Source organism: Eulemur rufifrons, chromosome 28, assembly GCF_041146395.1.
Source record: "Eulemur rufifrons isolate Redbay chromosome 28, OSU_ERuf_1, whole genome shotgun sequence".
Classification (NCBI taxonomy): domain Eukaryota; kingdom Metazoa; phylum Chordata; class Mammalia; order Primates; family Lemuridae; genus Eulemur; species Eulemur rufifrons.
The window spans coordinates 58,571,343-58,589,228 of NC_091010.1; the positions used below are offsets into that span (position 1 = coordinate 58,571,343).

The window sequence follows — 17,886 nt, forward strand, 5'->3', positions numbered from 1 at the left end:
GAGATGCACAACTACTGATCCATTCTCACATGAGTGTCTTTTGGGGTTTTTCTGAAGCTTGGCCTATCCAGGTGCAATTCTCTTGATGAAAGTGACACATGTTTCTTTTCCTGTACTGACAACTTTTTCTTCTGCTTTTTTCGTTGGAGTCCCCTGATGCTTCCACACAGTCCTCTTGGTCAGATTTTTAGCAGTTCCAGGTCAGCTAGAGGAAACATATATTATTTTCTTTGACTTTAGTGTAAATGCTAATAGTTTCGAAAAGTGGCCATTTGTATTTGTCCTGCCACCTCAGTTAAATAGCCACAGCTATTCACAGCTGAATATTTGTGTCACATCTAATATGCCACCTAGATTTTAGGGGACTTACCTCAAGCTCTTCAAAGAGCTCATCTGATGTCTCATTAGGCTTGAGTAAGAGGACAGGCAGACATTCCCTTGGGAGGTAGAAGACTGGATTAATAACACTGAAATGTTTATTTTTTTTTTTTGATAATCCTCACCAAATCCTCTCAGCTTTCACTCTTTTTGATTCTTTTATTGACTCTATCTGGTCCAAAGATTTCTTTGAAAATGTTCATATTGGTCTTGTACTTCATTTTGATATATAAAATCTATTTAATTTTGGAGAGTCAATAAAAATAGCAATATGATTATCTGGTTACATTTGTTTGCAATTGTTACTTCATTAGCATACATACCAGAATTACTATTGATATTTTAAGAGAAAATAATAATAAAAAAGTTGACCATTGGGGAATTTTGACTCATTAGCTTGATTTTATGTGTATTTGAATCAGGAAAAGATCATATTATTTCATTTTTGTTAATAGAATGGTTTAGCTAGCTGTTTGTGTGAAAGAACACCAGTAGTTCTCACTAAAGTTTTTTTTAAGGGTTAGTGAAGCAATCAGCCTTGTCTTTTTAGAATATGTAACTGGATTAGAGAATGAATTATAACCTAGAAATACTGAAAGTAAAAAGATATCTGATCAGTGATTGTATCGGTGTCAGTAAGAAAATGGGCTTCAAGATACCCCCAGAGACTTTACAGAATTTCACAAAATTTCAAATAAGTGAATTTACTTCCCTTCAATTAAAACTAAGCTTTTGGATAGCATGAGGAAATAAGAGGACATGAGCATAAAGTAATAATAATAATACCTTCCCTGAAATGTGATGTGCGTGTTTGTGATGCAGAATATTCAAGAGCATTTGGGTTTTGACTTACAGCTTGTACATGCAGTGGCCATGCAAATATTTGTCATCTGCACACAGGAAAATGTTTCTGTACAACTAAAGGAATAAAAGGTGATCAATGCCAATTGTAAGTAAAAATGATTTTTTAGAAATTTTATGGGTTGAATTTATGCTGTAGAATTAATTTTTATAGGTTTTGCTTTTTAAGTTTAGTGTTTTGCTAGTTAAGCATCCAATTTTACTTGTATCTTTTGAATTCTCTTCAAGAATTAAAGCTTTTAAAATGACAATTTTGTGGAAGCTTTAAAACACAGCCCGCAGAACGTATTTTTCTTTTGTATTGCTGAAAAAGGGCATTCTTATTTTTTCTGGAAAGCACATCTTAATCTTATGTATCAAATCTGCATTGTTATCTTTATAATTTTCCTCCATATCATACCAAGTCTAGTGTCTCTATGCCCTTATTTCTTTTCAGTCTTTTATTATTAATTCTGATAACTGTAGTCCTTTAATCCTTTCAGCTGGTTCCTTGTATTAATCTTCCTCTTTTTTCTATTCTTTCAGTGTGTGGAAACCTACTATTGTTACTCTGCTCTCAGCCTTTTATGAGTGATTTTTGTCTTTTTATTTAGTTTTTATTCTTAAAATTTATTTCCCTTCAAAAAATTAACTTTAAAAAGTAGTGTTTCTGGCTATTTAAATTTTTTTCCTTTCTCCTGTCCATGTACATCATATTATTAAAATCAAATTTGATTGTTTTGATTATGTATGTGCAAATACATGTTTACATTAGGTATATATATACACTATATTTGGTATAAATCATAAATTCCAGCTATAATAATTACAGAATTATAGGAAAGATTTAATAAAGAATTCTTCAAAACTATAACTACATAAAAATTTATATCTAAAGAAGTCTGTTAAGCATAGAAAATGATCCTTTTATTTATTTTTATTTAAAACAAATATATTATTTGCTGTAGAATTATCCTAAACATTTCTGGTTATATTATCACGTCTTTAGTCACCTAAGTAGTATAGGTTTTCAAGTTCAGAGAAGATGAGCACAACCAGTTTTCATTCCTTCTCCATATTCTCTGAAGTTAAAAATGAGTTCAAAACATAAGCTTTTAGGAAAATTCCTATTAAGAAAAGCCATTTTGGTCTTAAAACCAATGTAATTAAATCAGAGTTTTATGCTCTAAGATAGAAAGATGCCTCCAATATTTGCAACACTTAAAGCTTGGTTGCCATAAGTAGGGCCAACTTCATGGGTGTGTAGCCCATGAATCTGCACAGGTTCCCATACTTAGAAGGGCATCACGCTTGGTTTTATGCTTTGCTGTGGCCATCTTTCAATTTCTTAATAATTTTTAACAAGAAATTTATGTCTTCATTTCGTACTATCTTTTCCCACTCCCTCAAATTATATAGCAGTTCCTGGTCATAAGCAACATTGTTTCTCTTGATTAATTTATATGTTGGTTGGATAAAAGTGTGCATCAATAAGTATGTTTTCTATGGACCATAGTGCCAGTATTACAGGCAAAAATAAAATATGAGATTCTATTATGATCATAAACATTGACAATTTTTATTATAGGCTTGCATAAATGATATACCCATATAACCATCTTTAATAATTATTTCTTATGTAATGCAGTATTTCAATGACAAGTTTTTGTTTATAGACAAGAGAAAGCAGTATTTTAATTTATTGAAATCATGAGTTCATAAGCTTAAGTAATACAGAGTTATAAGAGTTGGTATATATTTGCAATATTAGAAAATAAATTATATAGTTTGGAATGGTGAAAGTACATTTTACCATCATTCTTATTTATGCTTTTTTTTTTATAAGAAGGGGACAATGAAATACTAATTTGTAGAGTATTTTGTAGATAGTAATTGTAGATAGAATTCCACTCATATATAGGCTTTCTACAATTAATTATTTTGAAGACTCATTTTTGAAATTTAATTATATAGTTTTTAAGATGTGTTAATGTCGAGTATAAATACATTTTTTGCCTGAAGAAAAACATGAGGCTTTTGAATTACATTGTTTAATATTAAATCAGTTTTTATGTTTCTACAGATGTGACTCTGAAAATCGCTATGTTGGTAATCCACTTAGAGGAACATGTTATTGTAAGTATTTGTATATTTTTCATTTTAAATAATTGGTTTATATTATTAGGTTCATGTAATAAAAGTCATCTGGAATAACTAAAATTGTCATTAATATATTATAATTTCTATTTCTTAAATATTATAATGCAACTCCATATATATTGCTAAGAAAAGCAATGTCTTTTTGCTATATTCTTTTAATTGTATTTGGTATAATTTTTTCTACTCTGGATATAAAATAGCAATAGATTTTATTCTGAACATGGAACAAAATATAGAAGTTAAGTAAACCTCATGTGATTTTAATGTAATCTTTGTCATTATGATTAATTTTTAAACAAATAGAATTTTGTGATAGATTTTTTACAGGGGGAAATTTTGGCCATTATTAAAAAGCTGCACTGATTTTGTACTAACAGATACTTTCATTGGGTAATGATCATATGGTAGGTATATGTTTAGCTTTTTAAGAAACAGCCACTCTATTTCCCAAATGGTTATAACATTTTACGGTCCCACCAGCAGTGTATGGGACTTTCAGGTCTTCCACATTTTCAACGCTTTGTACAGTTAGTTAATCTTTTAAACTTTAGCCATGCTAAAATATGTGTACTGGTATCCAATTTTCATTTTAATTTGCATTTCCCTAATGACTAATGATGTTAAGCATCTTTTCATGTAATTGTGTACCATATGTATATTTTTTGATTAAGTATCTGTTTAAATTGATTGCTTACTGTTTTATTGGATTGTTTGTTTTTATGTTAATGAGTTTTCAGGATACTTTATTATATATACAAGTCCTTTTATCAGATAAATAACTTGAAAATATTTTTCCTAGTTTGTGGCTGGTCTTTTTATCCTATTAACACTGTTTTTTGAAGAGCAGTTTTTAATTTAGATAAAGTGCAACTTGTTAATTTGTTCTTTTAAGAAACCTTAGCCTAACAGAAGGTCACAAAGATTTTCCCCTATGTGTTTTTGAAGAATTTTATATTTTTTTGGTTTTCCATTTAAGTATACAATTCATTTTGAGTTCATATTTTTATATATATAGTAAGTGATAGATTGAAATTCTTTTTTTTTTTTCCATATATGTATTGAAATGTTCAAGTAAAATTTGTTTAAGGACTATCTAACCAATGAATTGCCTATGCACCTTTGTGGAAAATCAGTTGTCTGTATATCTGTGGGTCTATTTCTGGACTTTCTATTCTATTCCATTAATCTATTTGCTTATTTTTATGCCAATGTAACAATTTATAATTAATGTAATTTTATAAATCTTAAAATCAGATAATATTTATCCTCCAAGTTTGTTCTTCCTTTTCAAATTTAGTTTGGCTATTCCATTTCTTTCTCATTTAAACATGAATTTTAGAATCTGTCACTTTTTATAAAACATATGCTAGGATTTGTATTGGGATTTTGTTGAATTTATAGATAAATTTGGGGAGAATTGACATCTTAAGTATAATGAATCTTTTGACCCATGAACATAGCATATCTTTTAAATTTTTTTCTTAATTATTCTATATGTCAGTAATATCTTATAGTTCTAACTGTAAAGGTTATTCACATTTTTGTCAGATTTATCCCTACCTATTTTATATTTTTATGCTATTGTTAATGGCAGTTTATAGATATTTCATTTTTGACTGCTTCTCATATTTATAATTGATTTTTATATTGATTTTGTGTCCTGTTCCTTTGCTAAATTCATATTTTTGTCCCAGTACCTTTTTTGTAAATTATTTCAGAATTTATACATAGATAATAATGTTTTCTGCAAATAATGGCAGTTAATTTTTTTTCCTTTCCTACCTGGATGCCTTTTCTTTCTTTTTCTTGCATGGTTACAATGGCTAGCATCTCCAATACTATGTTGAAAAGATGTGGTGAGCCTACAAATGTTTATTCTTTCTTGTTCCTGATCTTAGAGGGAAAGTATTCAGTATTTCATCATTAAGTATGATATAGGTTTTTCCTAGTTTCCTTTATCAAGTGAGTAAATTGCCTTCTATTCCTATTTCACTGAGCATTTTTATTAGCAATAGGTGTTTGTTTATTTCTAATGCTTTTTCTGCATCAATTTATATAATCATAAGGAGTTTTGATTTTACTGTGTTAATTTGGTGATTTTAGTTTTTAGATTTAATGAATGGTAGAGCATTATATGAATATACTACTTTTTTTTGTCCATTTACAAGTTGATGGACACTGAGATTGTTTCTAGGTTTTGGCTATTAATAAAAATGCTGCTTTGAACATTCATATGGTCTTTGTATAGTCATATACTTTTATTTTCCCTGTATAGATTCTTAAGAGTGTAATTGGTGACCTACTTCATAAGCTTATGTTTATTGTTTTAAGAAACTGCCAAATGGTTTTCCAACATGTTTATACCATTTCTTCATTCATACTAGCGATTTATGATTGTTTCAGTTCCTCCACATCCTTATCACACTTGATATTATCTTTCTGCTTGACTATAGATATTCCAATGTGTGTGGAGTGGTGTCTTATGGTTTTAATTTGTATTTTTTTAGTGACTCATAATGTTAAGCTCAATTTTCTGTGTCTATACCTTGAACATGTTTCTTTGGGTGTGTAAAATATATCATATTTTCTAGTATTTTTTTGCTATTTTAAATTGCATTTAAAAATTATATTTTCTATTTGTTTGATACATAAAAATAAAATTTATTTTTGTGTATTCATTTTATATTCATCAACTTCAATGAATTCTTTTAATTTTGTTAATGGATTTGCTTGCATTTTTAAATGCAATTAATTATATTACATGCAAATAAGGACAGTTTTATTACTTTTCCAATCTTTTTATCCCCTTATCAGGATGTTAGAATCTCTGTTTCAATGCTAAATCACAGTGATGATAATAGACATCCTCATCAAGCAGGGTGTTAATTATAATTTATGGATATTCCTTGCATCAAATTAAACAAATTTCTATCTTATTGTACTACAAGATTTTATCATGAATGCCTTTTTCCTTCACCTTGTTAAATGCTTAGTTGCATTAATAGATTTTCTCATGTTAAACATCTTTTCATTCTGGGCTAAACCAAACTTAGTTATGGCATATTATTATTTGTGACACTGCTAAATATTACTTATGTTTTATTTAGAATTGTTTTTTAGTATGACTGAATGTGATCTGTCTTTTTTGTACATTATTTTTTTCTAGCTGAATTACCTTTGACTGCAGTTTTTTATTTATTTATTTTTTCTATCTACATATTGTGTAATTATCATAATAGCTTTTAAAAATAAACTTGGAATGATCGCTATCTTCTTTTAAGACAGAAATAGTTAAAACTTTAAAGACTAGGTAATTAAACCAAAATTTCTGGGACCAGTGCTTTTTAATTGGTAGTTTTAAAATCTTTTTTATTGTTGTTTTTTTGTTTTACTATTTCATAGCATAAGGGTTTTATTCATCCTTTCCATTGATTGTATTTTCATGTTCATCAATTTTAGGTTTTGTCTTTAGTAATTTCCTTCTCTTATATACTTTTTGTTGTTGTTTTACCTACATTTGGTATAAGATTTTCTTATTAGCATTATTTCTACAGAATTTATAAATTTAATTTTTATCTTCTTTATACATACATATGATTTTCTTAAGTTCCCATTAAGTAGATGTTTCTTAACTATCTTTTCAATTTTTTCTAATACTCTTAAAATGTGGCATATAAAATCCGAAATCTTATTAAGGAATTATTGTCTTCTATGGGACATTGATAGTGTTTGGAAACATTTTGTTCGTCATAGCTGGGAAAGGGGTCATGGTGTTGTGGGTATCTTGTGGATAGTGGATAGGGATACTGCTAAACATCCTACAGTGAACAGGCCAGCCTCCTCAGAACAAAGACTTATTTGGCCCAATATATCAATGTCAGTATCAATTGTGTTGAGGTTGGGAAACTCTGATTTAGAGGCTTAATCCGATTTAGATTTGATTTGGAGAATACATTTTATAGGTTCTGTGTTCTTTATCTAGAAGAGCCACATATCTGCTAGTCTCTCTTTTTATGTTCTTAGCAGACACTGATGTTCTATATTTAGATTATAATTGATAAAGGTTGCAAAAATATCATATTTCAACTTCTTGTTTATTTCTTGTTTTGAATACTGCTGTAAAAATAAATTCCCTCTGATCAGCTGTTTGGGTACTCAGTGCTACAGTTCATGTAGGAAAGACATGATAAATCCTCTACTCTTTCCCTTTATTTTATTTTTATTTATTCCTTTTATTTATTTATATATTTCCTTTTTATGTATTTATTTTTCTTGTTTGCGCAATATCTTTCAAAGGTGATAACTAGTTTTTGTTTTTGTGTTATACACTTATAGAGTCATATGTATGTATTAATATTGTAATCCATATGCAATTATTATTCTTACTGATGCTCAGATCATCTAATTTCTATGTCGTTTAAATTATATGTATTATCTATATTTTCCATTCGGTTTTTTTTTTTCATTAAAAACATCCTGGATTTATTTTATGGCAATATGTTTTTTACTTGATTTTTTAAAATTAGAAATTCTTTTTTGACTTTTTTGTCTTTAGCTTTTACTAAGTTCCAAAGAATAACTAGTTACATTTATGAATGCATTATATAGCTTATATTCTATTTTTATAAATATGAAATATATTAATGTTTAAGCCTTTTATGTTGAAGACTAACATAATTTTTCTTCTAGATCAGTGGTGTCCAATACAAATGCAATGTGAGTCACATGTGTCATTTCAATTTTTCTAGTAGCTACATTAAAAAAGTAAAAGGAAATAAATGAAATTGATTTTGATAAAATATTTTATTTAACTCAGCCTATCAAAAATATTTTCATTTTAACATGTAATCAGTATTAAAAAATCATCAAATCATTAATGAGATATATTACGTTGTTTTTGTATTAGTGTTTGAAACACAGTTTATATTCTGTACTTAACAGCACATGTCAATTCAAATCATTCACGTTTCAGTGACTCAATAGCCACATGTGACTAGTGGCTACCTTATTGGACAGCTCATGTCTATAGGACCCCTACTCCCTTTTAGAAATGTCAAAGGAATAGTCATAAAGCACTAGATGGCAGTCTTGCTGTTTGTTATGGGACTTTTAAAGCTTAAGACTATATGAAAGGAAACAGTGTTAAAAAAAGAAAAGGACAATAGTTCTTGTAATAGTGTTAATGGAAACTATTCTAATTTTAAAGATTAAATTGAGATTTAAAATACAAGTTCACACTGTAGATCAAAGCAATTGACTGCAATGTTATGTTAACTTAATTGAAAGTAATACATCAGCAGTTGTACCCTATACACAACCTTAGTAGTTTTTTAAAGTTCAGTTTAAAAACAAAAGCAAAATACATTAGAAAGCCGTCATACCTTACACAGAAAAAAAAGGTTCTAGCAATGATATCTAGTTTGATTGGCCCTTGTAAACATTGAATTAATCAGTTTATTCTTAGTGAATATAAAAAGTTGTATTCACAAAGTAATATAGTTTCTTTTTTCTTAACTGCTTTCCATTAAATTATAATAACTACTTTATCAAAGAAAATCTTAAACACAAAATGAAAGACTAGACTATGAAAATGTTATATAGATGATATATTTCAAAGGGTAGCATTAGAGTATATAAAGTCACGTTCTGCAATCATCTACTTCATGCCACTACTGCAGTAATTCTTTAAGTACATGTGATGTCCAAACTATTATACTAATTATAGTGTTTTAATATATTTTCAAGTAATCTAATATATTTTGATTTATTTTACCTTTTAGTTTTTGAAAAATTACTGTTTTATATTGAATTTCTTTTATTGCTATTTAGAGTTCAGGGTAGAGTTTTGTGTAACAATATACTACCTATTTTGAGAGTAGGGAATTTAAGTTAAAAAAATAAATGTCAATCTCAATTTAATTACTTAACGTGGTATGTCATACAAAACAATGAAAGCAATTAAAACTTGAATTAACTCTTTAATGGAATTATTCTGTTTTTCATTCTAAAACTGAGTAAAAGCATTTACCTGTTTTAAACTGTATATGTTATATATTTTTAGTGAATGTTTTGTATGACTTTTTAACCATTGACTATAAGTAGCTATTTAAATAGGACCTGGCTGGAGCATTTGCAAATGGGGCAGAGTGATCTTATGAACACAGAGAATCTACATTCTTATATTTAACAGATTGAAGACATGATGGATGGAACATTATCTGACAAAACATAAATGAGTCACATTTTTGGCATTTTAACCTTGTTCTTTGATTCATCAGTGATTTTGTTAAATTTCCTGATGCTTATATCCCAGTATTTTTAGATTTTTAACTCAGAATTATTTAATATTTTAGTATAGTCTAAAATGAAGGATAATATAACACAATTATTAAATTTAAAATAGCTGAGAGAAAAAATGCTACTGAGCTAATGTAGAAGAGGGATGGAAAATTTATTTGATATATATATTTTATAATAAAAGTATATTATTCTGGTTATATAAATATTATAAATAAACTCACTGTAAAAATAATAAAAGAAAAGAAAAAAGTTTAAAGAAGAAAATAAAAATGTCTGAAAACCTCCTACTAGTTCTCTCGAGTTGAGTTGTGTAGTCTGTGCCCTGTGCAAGGGCACTCAGCTGGGAATAAGATTGTGAGCTAATATCCTGTATTATCTTTTCTCACTAAACCATGTACTCTAGTGTGGGGCTGTACTTTCTTTGTGCAAGAGGGTAATAGTTCCTTATTTGTTTTGTATAAACTGCTGAAGCGGCTAAGGAAAGCACTGCCTGACTTTCTAAATAAATCTCAGTGTTATGTCCTGAGAATGCTTTTATATCATGGAGTTTATAGCATGTATAATATTATTATAGTTAAATTTTTTTTACAGATATATAGCATATTATTTAGCATCATTTATTAAATAAAATGCAATTTTTCTCCAAACTGAAAAATAACCAACTGACTTTAAAATAATAATAATACCAGTTAGCATTTATTGAGCACTTACTATATCAGACTATTCTCAGGTTTTTATATATTCTAGCTTCCTTAATTCTGAAATAAGACGGGTATTCTTTTTTTTAAAATTTCAGCATATTATGAGGGTACAAAAGTTTAGGTTATGTATATTGCTCTTGGCCCACCTTCCCACCCCCCCGAATTAGAGCTTCAAGTGTGTCCATCCCCTAGATGGTGAGCATCACACTCATTATGTATGTATACACCCATCCCCTCCCCTACCCCCACATCTGCCCGGCACCTGATTAATGTTATTCCTAAATGTGCTCTTAGGTGATGATCAGTGAAACCAATCTGATGGTGAGTACATGTGGTGCTTATTTTTCCATTCTTGGGATACTTCACTTAGTAGAATGGGTTCCAGCTCTATCTAGGAAAATACAAGAGGTGCTATAACACCATTGTTTCTTGGAGCTGAGTAGTCCTCCGTGGTATACATATACCACATTTTATTAATCCACTCATGTACTGATGGGCGCTTGGGTTGTTTCCACATCTTTGCACGTGTGAATTGTGCTGCTATAAACATTCGAGTGCAGATGTCTTTTTTATAGAATGTCTTTCGTTCTTTGGGTAGATGCCCAATAATGGAATTGCTGGATCAAATGGTAGGTCTACTTGTATCTGTTTAAGGTATCTCCATATTGCTTTCCACAGAGGTAGCAGTAGTTTGCAGTCCCACCAGCAGTGTATGAGTGTTCCTGTCTCTCTGCATCCATGCCAACATTTATTGTTTTGGGACTTTTTGATAAAGGCCAGTCTCACTGGAGATAAGTGGTATCTCATTGTGGTTTTGATTTGCATTTCCCTGATGATTAGAGATGTTGAGCATTTTTTCATATGTTTGTTGGCCATACTTCTGTTTTCTTTTGAAAAGTTTCTATTCATATCCTTTGCCCACTTTTTGATACGGTTGTTTGATTTTTTCCTTGCTGATTTTCCTGAGTTCTAAATAGATTCTGGTTATCAACCCTTTATCAGATGTGTAGCATGCGAAAATTTTTTCCCATTCTGTAGATTGTCTGTTTGCTCTTGTGACAGTTCCTTTGGCTATGCAGAAGCTTTTTAATTTAATCAGGTCCTATTTATTTATTTTTGCTGTTGCTGTGATTGTCTTTGGGTTCTTCTTCATAAATTCTTTGCCTAGGCCAATGTCTATAAGAGTTTTTCCCACATTTTTTTCTAGAATTTTAATAGTTTCATACCTTAGGTTTAAGTCTGTTATCCACCATGATTTGATTTTTGTGAGAGGTAAAAGGTGTGGTTCTTGTTTCAGTCTTCTACATGTGGCTATTCAGTTTTCCCAGAACCATTTATTGAATAAGAAATCTTTTCCCCAGTGTATGTTTTTGTCTGCTTTTTCAAAGATTGTGAGGATGGTTTTATATCTGGATTCTCAGTTCTGTTCCACTGGTCTGTATCTCTATTCTTGTGCCAATACCAAGCAGATTTAATAAGAGATGGGTATTCTTATTATTCCTATATATAAGAAAACAGAGGCAGAGAAAATTTAATTAGTTTGTGTAATATCTCACAGCAAAGAAGTGGTAAATCCAGGTTTTAGGCCAGGTAGTCTGGGTCTGTAGTCCATACTCTTAACCACAGGTTATACAACTAGAGAAACAGTAATTAGCAATATATGTAACAAAAAAGTTGTTTTAAATGAATAAAATGAAAACATTATGCCGAAGGAAATAGAAAGTGGATCTAAACAATTAGAAAATCACAGCATTTTCCCAAATGAGAAATCTTTTTGTTCTTGTTGTTTTTTGTTTTAAGACAGAGTCTCACTCTGTTGCCCAGGCTAGAGTGCAGTGGTGTCATCACATCTCACTGCAACCTCAAACTCCTGGGCTTAAATGATCCTCCTGCCTCAGCCTCCCATGTAGCTGGGACTACAGGTGTGTGCCACAATCCTTGGCTAATTTTTCTTTTCTTTTCTTTTTTTTTTTTTTGTAGAGATAGGGTTTTGCTATGTTGCCAGGCTGGTCTTGAACTCCTAGACTCAAGTGATCCTCCCGCCTGGGCCTCCCAAAGTGCTGGGATTATAGGGATGAGCCACTGCTCCCAGCCAGAAATGAGAAATCTTCATATGAAAATATTATACTTCCCAAATTGACATTAAATTTTATGCAATTTTAATTAGAATTTCATTTAGTTGAATTTTTCAAAGGGCATGCATTAAATCTAGAATAAATTACCTTGAAATTAATGTTATTAATATATAATACACTTTTAAAATATGCAGTAAAATTATGAACAGGAAGAATAGTGAGAAATACCCACCTTGATAGACATCCAAACATGCTCTAACTCTAATTATATTGGCTCCCATACTGGTATTGGAATGTAATAATAAATCAATAAACAAGATGGATTACAGTATTAGATTCCTGATCATTTGAGAATTTGTATGGTGCTGTGGTTTCAATGTTTGTTGCCTCCAAAACTCATATGGAAATTTAACTGCCATTGTAACAGTGTTAAGAGGTGGGACCTTTAAGAGATAATTAGGCCATGAAGGCAGGATTGATGTTGTTATAGAAGAGCAAGTTTGGCCCACTCTTGTTTTCTCTTGCCCATTGGTCTACTGCCATGGGATGACACAGCAAGAAGGCCCTCATAAGATGCTGGCCCCTTGATCTTGGACTTTGAAGCCTCCATAACTGACACCTAATAAATTTGTTTATTATAAATTACCTAGGCTGTGGTATTCTGTTATAGTAGCACAGAATATTCTAAAACACAGGACAAGTCATTTTATTTTTCTAAGTCTTTAATGACTTAATTTGCTTATTCTTAAATATCCCAAACTTTACTTTAGATTGTGGCTTTTGCATTTACTATTTTTCTCCCTCAAATACTCTAGCCCCCACTAAAATTCCAGCCCTACCAAAAATGATTCCTCCAGTTATTGCAAACCTTTTATTTCCATCCTAACACTTATATAGTATGACATTATCTCACTTGTTTATTTTTTTACTTGAATTTGGGTTTTCAAGTTAAAGGAAATTTTACTGGAATGAAATTTTTATGAACTCAGGACCTTGTCTTATTGGATCCCCATACTCAGAAATGTGTGTGGCTCATAGCAGACCTTCAGTAATATTTAATAGCAGTACACTCACTCATAAATTATTAACAAATAAGTGAATGTGCATGTGTTGTGGTTATATGTGCATGCAGTTTTATTGATGGGGTGCTTGACTAAAAATATTTGGAAATCATGTTGTACGTTATCAAGTAAAAGTTGTTTTAAGTTTATTACGGACATAACATATTATTATATCATGGAAAAACTTTAAGCATCAGCCATTCATTTAAAGAAAAATGAGTTTCAGGCTTTGTTTTTTTTTAAACTTAGCCTATTGAACATTTATTTCAAATAAAATCAAAGCTGATTCCCATATGTCATTGAAGAATAAGTGAAAGTTTAACTATTTTGAAATACTATGAAGCAAAGGAAGGTGGCTTCTGAAAAGGTCATAGCGTATTATTAAAAAAAATCCTAAATTAGGATTATGTGTAGACATTGGTGATCATCATCCATTCTCTTTTATTTATTGATGAAAAAAGTAAGACCCAATGAGTTTAAGTGTATATCGTAGGTCACACAATCAGTAATTTTCAGAGTTTGAATCATAACTGTATGCTTTTTCTGTAATAGTATGTCTAGAACATGTTGGATTTGTATAATTTCTGTAACAGATTTTACCTCTGTAATTATTCTAAATGTCCCAATATCAATAGAATTATTTTCTTCAATTTGTTTTTGAGAGAAGATCTTGCTCTGTTGCCCAGGCTAGAGTACAGTGGCATCATCACAGCTCCCTGCAATCTCAAACTCCTGGGCTCAACCGATCCTCTTGCCTCAGCCTCCCAAGTAGCTGGGACTACAGGCATACACCACCATGCCCAGATAATTTTTCTATATTTTGTAGAGACAGGGTCTTGATGTGTTGCTCAGGCTGGTCTCAAACTCCTGGATTCAAGTGATCCTCCCACCTTGATTTCCAAAAGTGCTAGGATTAGAAGCATGAGCTAGACTGCCTGGCCAGAATTCTTAATTAATAATTATAAGCATGGATAGTACTGTTCAGCAAACAAAGGAAAACTAGTATTTATTGAATATTTATATGCAAAACAATTTTATATTAATTATTTCATTTAATATTCCCAAGGGTGGCATATTTTTCCTCCTTAATTTATATTTTGGAGAGTTAGGCTGTTAGAGCTTGGAGAGACTGTCAGTTGTTGGCATTTATTGACTTTTGTTTATTCATTCTACATATATTTATTGACTAGCTACTTTGTTAGACTCTGGGGATATCACAGTGAACAAAATGGGATCTGCTCAATTGAAGCTTATAACCTAGGGAAAATAGATATTAAACCAGTTATATAATTACCTAGGTATGATTTTTTGTAAAATTCTGAACAAGAATTATAGATGCTTTGGGACTATATTACAAGAGGGCCTGACCTAATTTATGGAATAGGAAGTGAGTGAGATGAGGGAATGATTGAGCTTTGATGTGAAGGATGACTTGGTAAGCAGTGATGATGATGTAAAGACAGGAATAAGTGGACTCAGAAGGGACTGCGTGTGTAAAGGTCTGTGGCTAGAAAGAACATGAAATAGAGTTACTTAAAGAAAGCCAGGACTGAAGCACATAGAACAAGGCAGAAGCCAAGAGGTGAGACTTACGAGATCTTCAGGATCCAAATAATATAGTGCTTTACAGAACACGTAAGATTTGGTCTTTATCATAAGAAAAATGGGAATCTGTCAAAGCGTATTAACAGGAGAGTCAAATGTTAAATTTTACTTTTGAAATAATCAGTCTGCTTGCAGTGTGTAAAACAGCTTGGTGGGGGCAATAGAGCATGAAAGAGATCACTTTTAGTTCATTTTCTGAGGCATTTTTCCTGGAGCTACATGTTAAATATTACCAGGACACATTGAGACTATTAATAAAATTGCACTTATGTTCACATAAGCTTTATCATTTACTAAAGAATTGTCTAAGTCAGCAAACACTCATATTTATAAACATGCCATTGTTTAAAACATATTTGGACTCTTGATATTGTCAAAGTCAATGTGTATCCTTTCGGACTCCTCAGGATGGCAGACTATATATGATCATGAACTTAAATATTTATAAACAAGTGTATAACTGTAAATAAATATACATAAAGAGAATCTGATTTGTGAAATATTTCAGAATTAATTTAGAAATAAATATAGTGAATAAGGAAGTGAAATGACATTTATTGAATGCCTTTATTTTATGAGACAGTCTTTGCTAAGCCAAATACACACACACAATTATGTTTAATCCACAGAGCAATCCTATGAGATAGGCAGTTTTATCCTTATTGTACCATTGAGTCTCACTGAGCTTAATTTCCTTGCATAAATAACTCATTTGGTATATATGTAGGAGATTACAACCAAGATCTCCTTAAATGCTGTAGATAATGCTAAATTAAAAGGGAAATACAATATTAACTGAAACATTAACATGGTGAAAAAGCAAATTATTAAGTTGAAGTTTCTTTCTCAAAAATTCAAATGTAAAATTTCTCAATTTAAAATTTGTATGTAAGAATTCTGGTTCCCAAATGAGCTGATATTTACATGAACAGCACCATTGATATAGATGTACAAATCAAGATTATTTTTATTTGTGATCCTGACATGCCTACCTTATTGTATCTCAGATATATAGATATTTTTAATATATACCTTGATGAATTTTTTTAATCACTGGTTACTGTTTTCTTAAACAATACATTATTTCATGTTGCCTTTGTTGAAAGACTAGACCAAGTATCAAATTTTGCTGTTCATCATTTCAAACATAAAATGTTCAGAAACTTTCTGTATAGTTTAAATTCTCTTTCAAAACATCTTTACATATATAAATTTTTAGTTATCACTTTCCCACTAATCATTAGTTTAGTGGAATATCTGACTTCTTTACATATTTTGTACATGTTAAAAGCCTTTTCTCTTCATATTTTATTTGCTTAAACTCCTGTTTCATGCAGTGTCTTTTATTCATCAGCTTAATTTTATATATAATTTGTTCTTAATTCTTTGTAGTAAGTAGCAACCCCTTTTATTTTTCCTCCTTGGCTGCTAGTCCAGTACTGAATGGACAACCTTAAAAAAATCTACTGCTGTATGTTGAAACGCAACCTTGGGTATACTCTAGTCATGAAAGACTAGGGTGAGAGACTGATTATCTTGTATGTTTTTGCTAGCCTGTACCTAAGAACTATGTGAATTAGGAATGAGATATGCCATTTTTGGAAAGAAGCATAACTATAGTTGATCCTTGAACAATGCAGAAGTAATATTAAATATATTTAATATATATTGCAAGTATCCTCACACAGTCTGTGGCTGGGCTCTTAAACTTTGTTAAAAATAACATTTGTTACACAGAGATTTTAAATTTTATTTATCTTTTCCTTTATGACTTGTGTCTTAAGAGCTTTCTTCAGGTCATAAAAGATGCTCTCATATATTTTTTAAAAGCTATAAAGTTTCACCTTTTAATTTTCATGTCTTTAATTAGCTGAAATTGATTTTTATGTTTGATGTGAGCTATAAATATGTATTTCAGTTTTCCTTTTGAGTAACTGCTTATCTCTGTGCCATCTATTGTAGTCTGTCCTTTCACCACTGATTTTTAAAACCACTTTATTGAGGTCTGATTGACATACAAAAACTGTACATAATAACTGTATAAAATTTAATGAATTGGGGTACAAGTACATATCCATGAAGCCATCACCATAATCAAGGCTACAAACATATCTATTTATCTCTATAATTTGCCTCCTGTCCTATTTATTTGTTTATTTCCTTAACATTTAACATAAGATCTACCTTCTTAGCAAATAAGTATACATTACTGTTAACTATAGGCACTATGCTGTACACTAGATCACCAGGACTTAATCAACTTGCATAACTGAAGCTTTGTACCCTTTGACCAGCCCACTTTCTCATTTCCTCCCCCTACCACACCAGTGCCTGGTAACCACCATTTCACTTTCTGTATCTATGAATTTGATTATTTTAGATTTCTCATAAAAGTGAGATAATGCCATATTTGTCCTTCTGTGTTAGGCTTATTTCACTTAGCTTAATGTCCTCCAGGTCCATCTATGTTGTTGCAAATGGCAGGATTTCCCTCCTTTTTAAGGCTGAATAATATTTCATTGTATCTATATATCATAATTTCTTTATTCATTTGTCAACAGACACTATGGTTGTTTTCATATTATCTTGAGTATTGAGAATAATGCTATAATTAACATGGGAATGAAGTTATCTCTTTGAGATCCTGATTTCAGTTTCTTTGACTATATACCCAGAAGTGGGATTGTGGGAACGTATAGTACTTCTATTTTTAATTTTTTTGCACTAACTCCATGTTGTTTGTCATAGTGGCTGCATCAATTTACA

At 30.5% G+C, this 17,886-nt stretch overlaps 1 protein-coding gene across 1 annotated transcript in view; it reads left to right on the forward strand.

The window, feature by feature from the left end:
- Nucleotides 1–17,886, forward strand: part of ATRNL1 (attractin like 1) — a 563,691-nt gene that overhangs the window by 189,736 nt on the left and 356,069 nt on the right. Inside the window, exons 20-21 of the mRNA XM_069459886.1 lie at nucleotides 1,234–1,327; nucleotides 3,302–3,354. Of these exons, the coding sequence (XP_069315987.1) occupies nucleotides 1,234–1,327; nucleotides 3,302–3,354 (147 nt within the window). The remainder of the gene's footprint in view (nucleotides 1–1,233; nucleotides 1,328–3,301; nucleotides 3,355–17,886) is intronic.